Below are 16,206 nucleotides of genomic sequence, written 5' to 3'. Positions count from 1 at the left end.
TCATTCATTCATTCAAATAAAAGTCAAAACACAAACAAATTAAAACTTCCCCAAGCCAAATTTCCAGTCACTCTCTTTTCTACTCCTGTGGTAAATAAACTATTTGTTACATAATAAGTGTTGGTCCACATTAATGACCTCAGGTTGATGTCTAATGTGGTGGAATATCAAAGGTTTGTGTTGAATGGTTATGAACCATTGAATTCAGAACTATTAACTTGCAGAAGCTGCACACTGACTGGGTGAGGAAGTTGACGATGGGAGAACCAACTAAAAACCTCTTCTCCTTGCTCTATAGGACTGCCGAAAATCAGACGGTGAAGCAGGCTAAGAGGCAGAAGAAGCGGGGGCAAGCTGACCAACAGCTTGTCTGACATCAATCCAATGGTTGGTATGACCTCCAGTTCATCATCATGATCGAGGTTCACTGGACACATATCTGATTCTTCAAGCTGTCAGAGAGAGAGAGAGAGAAAAAGAAGGGGGGAGGGGGAGAGGAAGATAAGTACTTATGTAATTTTTAACACAATAGTTGTAGCTATGGCAACTGCCTACTATGTTTAACCCATTCTGACCGGGCACCTATTTTGGTGTCGGCATCATGTTATGCTTTAGCTATTGAAAGATAGCAGAGCTCATATCGCGCCACCGAGTGGCGCGATACGAGCTTGTAGGTCTGCTATTTTTGAAAAATCGAAGAGCGACTGACATTTTTAGAATCTGATCTCAGGTCAGAATGGGTTCGTCAGACCAGTGTGTGTCCGGCGGAATCCTCGTATGAATCTGATCTCAGGTCAGAATGGGCTAAATAAATACACAATGTGTGTGTGCAGTCCTTCATATCCCCTGCAAGAACTGTCATGTAGCCTCGGCGGCGGCGTGGTCCCTTTTAGACGATGACAGTGTTTTCAGGAGGTGAAAACGCAACAGAGTGAAAACGCCTCCCAGAGTGGAAATCTTTGAGAACGCCGTGTTTTGTAAACAGGCAAAACGCCGTGAATCCACAAAACTTACGACATCATGGCTCACGTTGGCTCACAGCGCATATGTTTATTACATTGATGCAGAGCCATATGCTGTATGATATAATGGAGTTCCTGAACAAGCCTCCCTCCTCGCCTACAAAGCGCTGCTCGTCGGCGATGGTGAATGTAAAACCCTGATGTAAATAAAGTTCCTTGTGATAGGCGGCAGCCACGGCGGCAGCGTTTACGTAGCCTAATGTATTATAAAATATATAACCATCCCGTGATCGCGATCTGCCTGCATGCTCTGCCACCGCCCACCTATAGCGACATTATAGCCTTTTCATAAAGTGCGCGTTCTCGTGTAGAGGGTCAATAAGAATGAGAACGCAACGGGACTTTGCCGTTTTATCTGGAGACCGTCGCCGTCTAAAAGAGGCCTAAGTCTCTGCAAAGCGCCAAAGCTAAATTGGTCAGCCCCCTCAACCGTACTCCGAGCTGAAATAAAGGTTATGATGATGATGATGATGATGATGATGACATGAATGTGTTGAAACCAGGTAGTGCAGATGCGGTACTAGGTAGAAGCATGACTGTAGATGTGAAGCAAATTTAGGACTGTGTAGAATAAGATACAGGGCTGTGTAGATAGAGGGCTTGATAAGTTCAAGTGAAGACGGACAGGAAAGGGGGAGGGAGAGACATGCAGCAAAGGTCGTCACGAACGAGACTCGAACATGTGACACGCCGGAGCCTATATGTGGCATGTGCCTGGACCACCAGGCCAGCAGGCGCCCCCAGTAGATGCAGTACGTGGTTGTGTATAGATATTGGACAGTGTAAATACAGGTCGGCGTATAGATACATACTGTAACTGTAGATCAGACAGTACTGTTCTGCATGGTGCAATGGATTCACGTTCAACACTGTTCAACTGCAGATTTGAAGGGAGTGAGATGCTCCGATGCAATGTGTAGGCTGTGACTTTCATACTCTTCCTACAGCACTCTCCCGTTCTAGAGGTTGCGGCACACTTCACACAGCCAAACATGAGATCATTTGTCTGCGTTGGCGTTCACACACCGACACACACAGCACATACTGTACACCTTTCTCTCTCTCTGTTTCTCTGCCCGCTGCCACTGTAATTCTCAGTTGTCACTTAGCCAGAGTGTTTTACTGTGACATTCAAAACCTGGTTTGAAGGAAGACCTGTCAAACGGCATCCAAAACAACGTTTCGGGCAAACGACAAAAGCAGATGAACCATGGCAACTAGGGAAGGCTACAGTAAGTCCTTTCTTGCTGCTGTATCTAATCCGAGGCACTAACAAATAAAGCACAAAATACTGAAAAGTTAATCTAAAGAAAATCAAAATACTGTAAGAACAAGAAGAACAACAACTTGTATAGGCCAAGCACAGCAGTGCATTCAATGTCACGTTCTTTATCGAGACCAGCAAAACAAAGCAGAGACGGCTTTTTAATTCAGCCTGCCTCAAGCAGTGAAGCACACGCATTTAAGATCCTGCGATAGAGAACAGGTCTTTTAGTTTGAGCTTGTTCCACAAAGAGTTATGTGCAGAACGTGTTCAGTACACGAAAGCCCCCTTTCCCTTATTCATGAGACTGGAGTCAAAGGCTGTTGGTAAATTAAAAGGCATTTATCAAAAGAGGGAGAATGCAAGTAAAGTGTAAAGTAACCTTGAGAGGCTACTCTGAAATGAACACATTCTGAGCATGCTGGTAAAGGATTCCTTCCGTTTTACATTTCTGCTTTACATGTGAGGCACTTTGATGTTGTAATTGCCTGCATGCACAATGCACATGCATGAGTATTCTAAACCCTGCGTTCACAGTGGCATCTACAAAGCATACAAATACAAAGCACCGTAAAATATTGGTCGCTGCGTCGCTGTTGAAGTGTTGATCAACATGCTCCATTGACAGACATAATTAGTCCCCCCCCAATAACAAGCAAGAATAGTGTGAAGAGCGAAGGTGAGGGAGAGCAAGGAGAAAAGACAAATCAAACGGTAACATATCTAGCAGGTACAGTATGTACAGTACATGAGGTTAGACATCAGGTGCATGAATATAGCAACAGGTATATACAGTACATGATATTGGACATTACAGACCATCCGCACTGCCAGCGATGCGAGCGAACTAGGAAACGAATTAAAATACATGTTTTTCAATGAGACTGTCCTGACGAACGTGCCGTGCAGCGACGTCCACCCCTCCTATATTCGCTCGTAGAATACAAGCGAACTCTTAATAGATTAGAGTTTCTAATCTATTTGAGTATAGCCTCGGAAACTGCAGGTGTTTTGCTTTTTAAAGGGGAAAAAAGCCTGGGCGAGCCAAGCAGGAAAAGTGGCATAGGAGTGGGTGTAAACCAATAACAGTGCAGAGAGGGACGTCGCACCAAATGTGGCGACGTCTGTGTTCTCCGCTGCGTTCTACTGGGGTGAGGAGCGGGGGAGGGGAGGCGGGCTCATAGGTTGTTAAACCAATAGGAAGTCTGCGTTGGTTTACAGCGCAAGTTTGTTCCACCCGCCAGATTGCGGCAGTATTGAGTTCACAAGTTCCCTCCTCCTGCCTGGATCTGGGCTCTCTCAAGCACAAACGATAAACCGGAAGCAGTTGGACAAAAATAATTTTGAGTTGTATAGTCTTGTCGGGTTGTGTTTACATTTGCACTGTGGCAGCGCTTCAATACGTCATCAGTATAAATACATAAATAAATCCTACAATTGTCTGACATTGTATCCCTTTGCTATACTGAGTATTTTATCCCCTATTCCCGTCATCTCCATCACACTGACAGCGTGACGTGTGTCCTCCCCAAACGACACTTGAGATGACAGTAGTCATACTGACGGCCTATAGCCTGATTGGCTGCCTAAGCCAATGGGAGTGTAGTATGAATGATTGCCTGCCCCCCCTAAGCTATGCCACACGCACCGCGAAAAGGGCTGATTTCCGCACCGCAGCGAGCAAGCTGTACGTACGACTGCAGAAACGAATGCAAACAACGGCCGCGAGGTTGCGCCAGAGAAACGTACATTACATACGTTACTAAAATCATAATAATAATATGGGGGGGGGGGGGGGGGGGGGGGGGGGGGAAACAAAGACAGAAAGGGGGACAACGGAGACAGCGCCCGTTTCACCTGACACATTATTACCATGTAATCATTCCTTGTTTTTAAATAGCTTGGATATGATATATTATGGCTTGGAGCACAGTCTCCAAATTCCACCACTCTTGCAGCACCCTGCATGGACGCATGCATGTAAACACACTCTATGCACTCACTCATATAATTATGCACAAAATAACATGCACACACACACTTTCACACATTCGGGACGCTTGCAGGCACTCGTTCGTTCATGCATCTACACACACATTCACCCATAAACATCCTCGCATAGAGTGAATCCGTAAACACGCACACACACAGATTTAAAGTGAGCACAAAGAGGACATTTCTCACAGCTATACTGTATATCAAGACTCCCAGCTTTCTCCTTAAGGCAAAGTACCCTCATAACTAATTCACCATGAAGTGGGTGTATGTTACATGGCCTCACTGCCTCCAATAGGCCAAATAAACCACACCACCTGAGTGCCTCGACCCCTACACATGATGTGGGCAACACGCACTTCTGCATGCTTATGGGGTGTGACGAATACTGTCAGCACATTAAATGCGGTGGTAAAGCATTATTCATGCATAATTCACCCTCGTGCCTACATTCTGCATTGTACATTTTGAAATCCCTTTGAAGTTAATTTCCCTCCCTTAATAAACGGGGAGGGTAGCTGCATTAACTATACCGGGTGCTTATGACCGTGTTTCCATGTTAGAGAAAGCGGCAACTTTCCATGTTAATTCCACTGTATTCAGTGCATTGACATTACAGTGCCATGTAAACACTCTAAAGTGTGTTTTCTCACATGGGGCAGATATCAGCCCAGTTGTTGATGTGTTCATGGGCAGTTCTCTTCCCCTCTCATCTTCTCCTCCCCTCCCCTCAATCTATTTATGATAATGTATTTCTGGGAGTCGTCTTGGGGGATGTCAAATGAAGCTGTGCCTGTGAACACAAAAGCCCATGGGACTGAAAAACCATGCAAAAAAACCCCTCCCTTTTATTCCGCCTTCAAGGTGCATGGTTGAAAGGCCAAGCTCACAGGGACGTCACATGTATGATGTGGTGAAGATGGGGAGTATACTTCAACAGGAACCATGGCTTAATTTAACCCATTCTGACCTGAGATCAGATTCATACGAGGTTTCCGCCGGACACACACTGGTCCTGATGAACCCATTCTGACCTGAGATCAGATTCTAAAAATGTCAGTCGCTCTTCGATTTTTCAAAAATAGCAGACCTACAAGCTCGTATCGCGCCACTCGGTGGCGCGATACGAGCTTGTAGATCTGCTATTTTTCAATAGCTAAAGCATAACATGATGCTGACACCAAAATTGGTGCCCGTTCAGAATGGGTTAAACAAAGAACTACATCTAAGTGAATATCTAATCAGTCTGGAGTGAGTGGCAGCAGATTAAATCAAGAAGGATTAGTATGTTTTCCATCAGCAATAACACTATGCCCTGAGAGTATTTCATTAAAGGAAAGCGGGATGGATAGATCGGCAGCATACATAACACTCATACATACATTCATACATAGGCTGGGTCGGTTTGAAAGATGGAGCGATAATGAGATTCAGCAAGAGAACAGATTGGGAATGTATATTCCTTATCCAGGTTGACAATCACCTATTTTGCATCCAGTTTAGCCCCTGAGCTACAGTATCTGTCTGTGCTGTAGGAATTAATTAGTAAATCTGTGATGAGGGAAAGCCTGATTCAAAGTCAGATTGTCCCCCCCCCCCCCCCCCCCCCCACCCTTCCTTCCTTCATTTTGCCCAAGACCACCTTTGATGCTTCATTGCTTTTTGCCAGCAGCCACTCTTGTCATCGATATCTCCCTTCCGCAGAGACTGTACAGTAAAGTGGCTTGTAAAATTCCTCCCAATGAGGACCTCATGGGCACCAAGGCGTAAAAAGCTGGTCCTGACTAGGCAGCGCTCCGCCTCCTATAAATCACAGAGCCAACAAACGGGCAATGAGTGCTGAGGAAATATGGGCTCTGAAAGGGTCAGCCCCCAGCCCTCCCCCCCCCATCCTCTATCCCCGGCTGTTTTCTGCTTCAGTGCACAATGTGTTCGTTTATATTTACTGTAGAGGGCCAAAGCCTTCAAAAATAAGTTGCTTAAAATCACTTTCACCATGTCTTGTTAAGGTTTTTAATTGACAACATGAATTAAAGGTATATTCAGTGATTTCACTTAATTCAAATATCACTTATTTTTTTGTTTTGTTGTGATAATCCTCCCTACTATAGAGTGTGCTGACCATATAAGGAGTTCCTCCCTGTCCCCAGTTAACCCCTGGGGGTCAAAAAACCTTAGGTTTCGTTTTTGACTCTCTATCCTGATTGGACGAAAGGCTGGGTCCCACAGCCAAAAACGAAACCTAAGGTTTTTTGAGTGAAATCACTGAATATACCTTTAACAAAATGTTATAGCTATTTTGGAAAGATTTGTCCACAAAGATTTGTCCACAAGATATATCCACTCTCTGAAAATGTAGATGGGTTTACCCCCTGGAGATGTATTTTCGTGCAAGCTGTTAAAACAATAACTAAATTCTATCTATAACTTTTTTGATTATTCGAGTAATGTGTATTTAGTTGTTTTGGTTGCTGCTCAACCACTTCAGCGTAATATTTGGTCGCACGACTGTGTTGTACAATTCTTTTTGAGAATACACATCTACAAGCTCACAATGCACCATGGTGCAATGGTTGCAATGGTTTTTCTTTTTTTTCCTTTCTTTTGCCCAAAATAAGGTTCGATTAAGAATCAATTAGCTGGTTCTTGCGGTAACCCTTCAGTGGCTATACTGAACTGTGGCTTAATACCATTGTCAGATTAATGGTAGCAAAGTGACTCTCCAGGTCACTCCTATGCTGATATTGACACACAGGCTGTTGTCTGCCTATGTTCAATAATTGCATTTCTGACACTCCCTCCTTATCGGTTAGAAAATCATAGCTCCCATCTTAATTTACATACTGTAAACGTGACGCATGATGCAGAAACCTTTGAACAGGAAGAATAGATGTGTCGGCAATGTGCACACTGCTCTGAATTAGAATGAGATGGCACGTCAAGTTGCTTTGAAGATGTCATTATTTGTATGCATGCAGTAGCCTTGTTTGAAATGGGTTGAGCGTGAGAAAGGAACGTGACTCTGACAGCAGTGGAGATTTGTGGGGTTCAGCGCGACGCTCTCGAGGGGGTTGGATTTCTCCCTAGGCTAGCCTCCAGCATTGACTCTCATGCTTGAGGGAACACTGAGGGAAGCCTCTACTAGATAGACCTGTCAATGACACCCCGAGGAATTCTCTGTTTCCGGCCGGGTGACTTCACAAGGGCAATAGTCAATATCCTGAAGTCACAACTTCTCAGAAACTGACTTGACACTTTGTAGCCCCAGTCCTAGCTGTAAGACAAATATAACATTAACTGTCATGTTGAATTTCCACCCTCCAAAATCATATTCTACTACATGGAGCCTTTTACATATTACACTGGTTTGACATCAATACAACAAAAATGAAGAATAACTGCTTGAGCAACTCAGTAGCCCAATGACATCATGGGCTGAAATGTCCCTGATCAGCAAGTGATTCCTGGCCGGCTGGATGCCATTCATCCTCTATTGTCTTGCCACAAGGGCCGAAATGTGGACAAATTTGTCCACAGCATGAGACTGTGGTTATACTAGTCAGCTCTATTTGAATGTATGTCCGTGTATGTCTGTGTGTAGGGCATTGCTGAAAATGATCATCTGTGCTCAGCAACCTTCCCCGGGTAAATGAATAAATGATGATGTTCGCTTGTGCAAAAGGACTGGTGCGTTATCTATTGACTATCAATTCATTGCATAGTACAACATCAGCATGTTAAAACCAGATGCTGATTAGCTCTGTCTACCTTAGTGTTGAGAGGTCAATAATCTGATACGATCAGGAGATGTGGAGAAAACAAAAGCTCTCTGCTTAATAATAATAATAATAAACTTTATTTATATAGCACCTTTCATACATAAATGTAGCTCAAAGTGCTTTACAGAGCAGAAAAAATAATAAAAACAAAAGCAAAACAAAACCGCATTAAAACAGGCATGCAGTTAAAACAATAGGACAATAACGCAGTCATGTGGAAAGGAGAGGTGGACCAACTTAATAATCTAATGCACATTATCAGTTCTTTTTTTAGACTGCATATTAAATCATGACGGTGAGATGTGGTTTTAAATCTTCTGTTTTGGTACAATTAAACTTGACCTTGAACTTTGACCAACACGACCACTGGCGTGCAGATGAGCACACAAACATTTGGTATGGTTATAATTTGGTAACATTGCGTTGCATGAAAATGAAAACGCCATTTGTTGGAAATGGAAACTAGCAACGACACCTGCGTTATCCTGCGTCTCTTTGATAATTGTGAGAAAAACATTGATTTCACTGAAAGGAAGTGTGTTCCAATGAAGGGTTAACATTTTTTTCTTTCTTGTTTTAGTTATTTTTCGGGGGATTTTTCAGCCTTTATTGATAGTTTGAAAGTAGACTGACAGGAAATGGGGAGAGAGAGATGGGGGGAAGACACGCAGCGAAGGCCGTCGAACCCGCGGCACGCCGTCAGGCTGGCTCAGCACTGCAGCCTAGGTGCCCGGACGGTTGAGCTAACCGTCCGGGCCAAGGGTTAACATTTTTTTGGCGAAGGTACCTTTTTCCCTGTTTACTTTTCAACTAACCTACAGTATAGGAGGAGAAAAGAAAACACCTCCTTGGAAGCATACAGTATGCAGGAAACTGTAGTGATTATGCTGAAAAGCAGGACACAAACAGTATTGGTTGCAAATTGGGCATTGCAAATGATGTGAGATGAAGGGTGCAATTCAAAGAAATACCTTTGTGCTGCCTTTGAGGGCCTTTCTCCAAACCCTGAGTAGCACTGGGTGCAGACGGAGGAGAATAGATGGAAGCCTTCCCCACTGGCTCTTTGCCATGGGGGTGAAGCACAAGACACTGGGAGACTATGGCGAAAGTATAGTGGGCATACATGCAAGCACCAGTACAGTGTCCATCACAATACAGCATCATTCTTTGTGGTCCCTGGATAGGAGTGGAGCGGGCCACCAGGATAAGCATAATATATCATGCTCATTTTATCTGATGGCTTTACCAACTGGATTTTATTTTTTATGTTGTATTATTTACTGCAAAGCTCAGAGCATGCTACACACAAAGCAATGTCCTTTTCCCATGGATGTCAATTGAATCGTTATACAGTAACACCGTGAAGAGAAATTCACATCTCCAAATAGCCTGCTACTGCAGGATGATTCAATGGCTGTACACATTACAGTGCGTACGCACTGCCAATGTGAAGATGCCAGATGACACTGCAGTTATATTTCCGCCTCAATTTGAAAGCAAATAGTAATGTGAATACATAAGAGATGAACAAACTTTAATATACGGTATGCACATCAACATGGGTGCTGGGCCAATAAAGACTAACGTTGAGAAGAAATAGAGCCAAGCACTCCAACTCTAAGTAAAAGATCGCCTTTATTGTTAGTCCATGACAACGTTTCGATTCTTCTAGTCTAGGTCATACAGGGCCCTGGGGCCACATGCGGCTCCCACCTTCACTTAATGCGGCCGCAGGTTAATATCGCAATACTGATATATTATTGATTTCAGCTGTTACAATTCCAAACGTAAACACAACCCACTTTAATTACTTAAGTCTATAGTAGCAGCTTAATGACTATAGTATTGAAATTGTATTGTCTTTTTTGTGTCAAATGTATTTATAGTTAAGTTCATAAAGATAAGTAAACTAAATGCATTTGAAATGATACAATCGTTAGTTTTCAGGATTCCAATTAAAAAAGAAACAAAAATAGCAGATATAAGGTGAATTAATTTATCTCGTCAAATTAGGAAATCTGTTCGTCAGGGGGGGCCAGTAAGCAGGTCATTTTACAATTTACCTGTCTGATTCACATTTTCTCATTGATACCCAAGTGAAGCTATGGAATAGGCTTGACGTTATTATCATTTTCTCTGCTACAGTTCTGAAACAACCCTTGGATGATTTGCGTGACTGTCTTCGGTACATGTTGGGATAATGACGCGGCCAAATCCATAAGGGTGAGTAACCATTCCTTCCAGATACTCACTGGGTTTACCATTGGTGGATCATTTTATTTCATGCAACATTAGAAGATGAATGAGCAACAGATTCTCCGACGGCTGCAAAGAATGAGGATTCAGCTAATGGATCCGTGCACACTGAGCAGTGTGTGAGAGACTAGCCTATTCTAAGAGTTGCCGTCTACCACTTTATTAATGTGACAAAGCTTTCAGAAATGATGGATGGCACCAAATTAAAACCAACGGCAGTAGTCAGTTCTCTTGAGTAGAAAATCTAGAATACAATTTGTCTTTCAGACAGACCTCGCGTAAAGAAATAATGTCGAAAGTGATTTTGAAACAGACTAAATCATCGTGTCATGCAGACTAGGATGTTGTCGTTTTGACTGCATACTTCAATGTGTAGTGTTGGACCTGCAATTCTTATCCAGAGGACAGGGGACTGCGGTTTTCCGTTAAATTTAAATGGCTTAGAATGAGAACAATGAATGAAAAGCAGTACTTAGGATTCCAAGCACCATGCAGGGTGCTCGGGTGGCACAGAGGTAAAGTACCTGCCCACCACTGCGTGCAGAGTCTAGGGGTTCGAATCCACCAGTCCATCCGGCTTTGTCGAATGCCCTGTCAAGCTCAATTGTCCCGCGTTCGGGGTGATATTTGTCACTGCACGTACTCCTTACGGGATGTGGCGGCGCCTGTCGGCAGTTAGTGTTGGGCGGAGGGCGGCGCTGTGTCCTCCCGGTGGGGCAGCCTCACTGGCAGGTGAACCAATACAACAACAATGACAACACACAGAAATGTGTGTGGGGAGGAATTAATGACAAAAAAAGTCAAAATGATTACTCTAGTAGTAGTCTATTAGTACACAGTTAGTATGTCCAGGCGCACCTAGTCTCATGTAGCCAGACAACTATTCCACAATCTCCAAATGCTATATATAGTCTGGAACTACACCGAGTAATCTGTTCACAAGAATATTTTTATTTCCATTTCTGCTAAGCAGCTAAGCTATATGTTTAGATTGTTTATGTTAATATTAGGATGAATTTGCGCAACTGTACACAAAACGGAAGTGGGGAGGAGGCTTCACTTCCGCTTTGAAGTTTTACTCATGATCAGAGCTTCCGTACTCCAGAGTGTATGACGGAAGCATTTGAAAATTGTGAGAGGCAAACAGTGGTTTGTCAGTGAGCTAATGCTGGGGCACAAAATGTGTTGAATGTTCGGATTATTTTTGCTCTCCAAATATTATGTCGGGTGTCTTTTGCGGCGCGATTTCTCGTTGGTCATGTTGACCATAGTCAGTTATGTTCATAACTCACCATTTGTTTTGTAACTCCAAGTAGCAATTAAACTGCTGCTTAAAACATCATGGGCTCCATTTTTGTCTCAGACTTTACCCGCAGCGCAGCCCGCAATTCAGCCGCTGCCCGAAAATGACGAATATAGGAGCTTTCTCTGTCCCTTAATGGTATTTTCGTCCAGCTTTTTTTTTTTGCCGACACCGGTATTTGCGCCTAGAGGTGTGGTCATGGGCGTGTTGGCACGCTTTCCCCTAAATTGCTATTTTGGTCACACACATTTGGGAAAGCGACAGTGGAGTTTAAAACCACCCGTAACTTATACCTGTAAGGTGCCAAATTAGTTTGGTAGAGTGATGCGGGCTGCGCGCCTGCATGGAGATGTCCTTGGATTTGGAGTAAGGCTGCGTCATCTCTCCTTATTAAGGGATTTAGACAGGTAACCAAAATACCAACTTTAGTGGGGGAACACCCTTTCCCCACTCCTAAATCCCCAAATAGTGGCTTTATAGAAAGATGAGACAAAAATGGAGCCCTATATGTTCCATATCCCATAATTGGCAGGAGCCAGTACGACTCTATTGCTCAAGCGTGTATAATTATGTGTATGCCTGTCTGTGTTTGTAAAACAAACAGTGCAGCTGCATTTGTGATGACCCATATGGGCAAAAGTGAAAGCTGTTTCGGAGGTGTGCTCCATAGGGGCCCCTAAACATGTGATTCCACTTTGGGTGTGATCGGATTTTACATTCGTGATACATTTTCTGAAAGGAACTTGAGAAAGGGCATCCTGTGAATGTATTTTGTGGTCACAGCTTGAAACAACAACAACAACCCTAAATTGGCTGGTAAATGCTTCCTATCCCATAGTGATTTGTCTCTGTCCTTGTGTTAAAGAGGGGAGAGAGAGAGAGAGAGAGAGAGTGTAGCAGGTTTCTCATCTAGAGGTCAAATAGGTTCTTCCTCTTCTTTCGCCTTAGTTAACATTGACCAGTCACACCAGCCCCATCTCCCCAGGCATCTCGGCTGGACTCAGCATAGAGCCCTTTCTTTCCTCATTCCGTGACTGGTGACCACAGAAAGACTACTTTAGAAAGGAAATTCACTGTATGAGCACCGGTTTTATGGTACAAAAATCGGAAATCAGCTGCGGAAGCTGTGTTTCACGTCAGCTCCCAGATTTATTTGTTCCCCTATTATTTAACTCCCTTGTGGCCAAGACTACGTCAGGCCCATAGACTGCCATGTTAATTGACGTAGTAAATCAACAAATCCCTCCAAGCCAATGACGTTACTGACGTAGTAGACGTACTGCCCTGTCAGTACGTCTTTTTATAACAAAATATTGCAATTGTTTGACATTTTTTTAATTATTTTTATGTAATCTACCAAAAACCGGCCGAAACCCGCGCGATCGTGCACTATCGTGCACGCGCGCCGTCTCTATGTGATCTGCGGCAAAAAATGTGATATTTTGGGATGTTCCTGGCCGTTTTTAAGCTTAATTTGACTAAGTTATGACAAAGCTAATGTTAGCTTAGCAATCCGGACAGCCAAGCTATATGCTAGGGGTCATAGTAGCCTCCTTTGTTTACCAGGAAGTGATTTAGCCAGATTTGACACACTTGCCAAAATCAGAACAATGGAACGTTCCCGCCATCTGGTGGCAAATCTGGGTATTAATTTGAAAACGAAAGTAAAACGTCATGTATTTTATTTAGATCGCTGATCCCTCTTATTGCATTAAAATGACGAATTAAGAAATGGGGCATTGGCCAGCATTGGCCAGATTTGGCGACTTTTTGAATGGCAATCGAAAAATGTGAGATATGACCACAATGTCACGAAATGTCTCATTTTATAGCTCCAAGTCACTACTTTACAATGAAAAAATAATTATGATTATAGCTCGTTCCATCGTTTACTTATAAGCTTTTTAGTAGACCTTGGTTTCAGTGATAAGTCAAACCAAGGTGTACTAAAGTGCTTATAAGTAAACGAAAGAACATGCTAGGAACATATTTTTTTTTTCTGTGTAAACTATAGATGTGCAGCTTTAAAATGAGATATTTCGTGACATTGTGGTCATATCGCACATTATTCTATTGTCATTCAAAAAGTCAGCCAAAGCTGGCCTAAGGCACAATAAGATGATATTAAGGTTGGCCACTTGGCCATTAGTGGGTTAATATACACCGAAGTTTAAAACCACAAAAATGGCAGGAATTTAAACAAAAGACTAAAGGAACAACTACCAGTCAGGTAGTCACCGAAGCCAAGGACACCCTCTGCAAACTAGTCCTACAAGAAAGAATGCAGTCAAAGCTCTTAAGTTTAGAGATAAACTCACGCAAACTGAACCTACGTTTATACGGGGTCCCTAAAGTTAACGTGAAAGAAACAACATTACAGAGTTTATTAACGACTCGAGTTGGACATCGAGATCGATCACGGCCTGCAGCGTTGCTACAGATCGCCGGGCCTCAAACCACCCCAACTTCTAATCCTCGCTCGATTGTGCTTCAAAGAAAAGACCAAAGAAGAACTCTCCTTCCATACCCTGTGTAAAGGAAAACGGGTGAAACCGAACTTTGTATATGAAGGCATTCCAATGATGATGACATGTGTAGAGCCGGATGGGGGCGCGGGCGGGAGTTCACGGGTCGGGTGTGCTTCTGTCCGTGTATTCGTTTGGCTTTCTGTAATTGCTCATGTTGCTGTTGATGTAACGTTTGTTGCTATTACTGTTAATACTGTTCCTTCCCATTACACATGAACGTCTGTTCATCTTGATGATAATACATGGAAATGAATCTACGACATATCAATGTGTAAAAAACGTGGACTTTACCGATCATCTGAGAACTTTGTGAAGGACTGAAGCCACCTCAGTATATAGGACCCAACGCTTTTTGGATTGGATGACTCGTATAACAAATAATAACTGAAATGTAACATATATATATATATTGAACTGTGATGCCCGAGATAACCTGCCTATTCTCAAAAACAAAGGAATAAAAAAATAAAGTATATAAAGAAAAGAACGAAACCCCCAGAACAGCCACCTCCAAGCAAAGCAAAGATGGACCATTGTGATTACTTACCCGTTGTGAGATATTGCCCCCCCCCCCCTTGTGGCCATGGGGGGGGGGGGGGGGGGGCTAATAAATTAATTATTAATCATTAATGTGTTAAATCGAAAAAAGGGCTTCGTTACGCCCTCCATATTATTATGGTCAATGCCTGTGTGAAAAGTGATTGGTGCAGGCGGTGAGGAGCTACGGCAGTGACAGACAGACATTGACTGAATTATAGTATGATGATAAATTGAAAAATAAAAAAACTTGGTATGTGATAGAGATCTATGGTCCTTACTGGCCTACCAGCATCTGCACTTAAGCCTCTCCAACTGATCCAAAATGCCGCAGCTCGCTTGGTCTTCAACCAGCCAAAATTCTCACATGTCTTCCCCCCTGCTCCGCTCCCTCCACTGGCTCCCGGTCGCTGTCCGCACATAATACAAAACTCTGATGCTGGCATTCAAAGCAACCAAAGGTATGGCTCCCCCATATCTTGCAAGTATGATTGAACCCTACAAACCCTCCCACGCACTCAGATCAGCCAACGCAGGGGAAGCTGGAAGTACCCTCACTAAAAACGCCGGGACAACGCTCCACACGTCCCAAACTCTTCTCCCTTCTGGCTCCAAAACTGTGGAATGCACTTCCCATTGCAGTCAGAACTGCAGCATCACTCCCAATCTTCCGCCGTAGTCTGAAAACCCACCTTTTCAGACTCCATCATGGCCCATAGCACTTACCCCACCCCCTTAGATAGCATTTCTGTAGACTTAGATAGCATTTGATACAGATTTATAGCATGTTATGTAGACAGCACTATAATTGCATTGTATGTAGCCATAGCAGTACATAATTATGTATAGCATAGTATAGTATATATGTATAGTTTATATGTATAGTTTCATTATTCCACTGTTACGTTCTTAGCTTATGCATGTTTCATGATAAATGCTTTTTATGTGATTTTATGTGATGTATGATGCTTTTTTTGTTCTTGCTTAATGTAAGTCGCTCTGGATTAAGAGCGTCTGCTAAATGCCTAAATTGTAATTGTAAATTGTATGGTTAATATGGTTAATAAATCAAATGACAGTGTCCATTATCGTCGTCTGCTTTTAGGTGACATCAGTGTTGCTGTTAGGCTTAACTGAGCTGTTATGGAGCATTGCAGCTGGCTTGTTAGAGGAGTATTGATCACACTTCTCATTAGTACTCTTGTCAGGAACGGGTCATTTCTTCCCCCTCCTGAGTCAAAAGGCTGTTTTCCAATTTCCACAACCATGTGTCACTGAGGCCAAATTATAATCTGTGCCATGCCTCACCACACTCTGCTCTGTTCTGTGACAACATTGTTGTCTACGGTTTTGTCCTTTGTGTTTCTTCTGCAATGGACATCCCTTTAAAAAAACTACAGTAACTACAGTTTAGGAAACCTTGTGGAGAATCCAGCAATGGGCATGGTTCCAGCTGTTCCACGGCAATCTGTGCGCATGTGTAAATGCAAATGCATGGCTATAACCTTTCTCAGAACCTTGG

The 16,206-nt window shown here is 43.1% G+C and overlaps 1 protein-coding gene across 1 annotated transcript in view; it reads right to left on the bottom strand.

Moving 5' to 3' along the window:
* Window positions 1–343: 343 nt before the first annotated feature.
* The window catches only part of zmat4a (zinc finger, matrin-type 4a), a 132,895-nt gene continuing 117,032 nt past the window's right edge, over window positions 344–16,206 (bottom strand). The window contains exon 7 of the mRNA XM_083784755.1: window positions 344–452. Coding sequence (XP_083640881.1) covers window positions 425–452 — 28 coding nt within the window. The 3' untranslated portion in view covers window positions 344–424. The remainder of the gene's footprint in view (window positions 453–16,206) is intronic.

This window comes from Protomyctophum parallelum (assembly GCF_964188405.1).
Source record: "Protomyctophum parallelum genome assembly, chromosome: 15".
In the NCBI taxonomy this organism is placed as follows: domain Eukaryota; kingdom Metazoa; phylum Chordata; class Actinopteri; order Myctophiformes; family Myctophidae; genus Protomyctophum; species Protomyctophum parallelum.
This window is presented reverse-complemented; position numbering and strand designations above follow the sequence as displayed.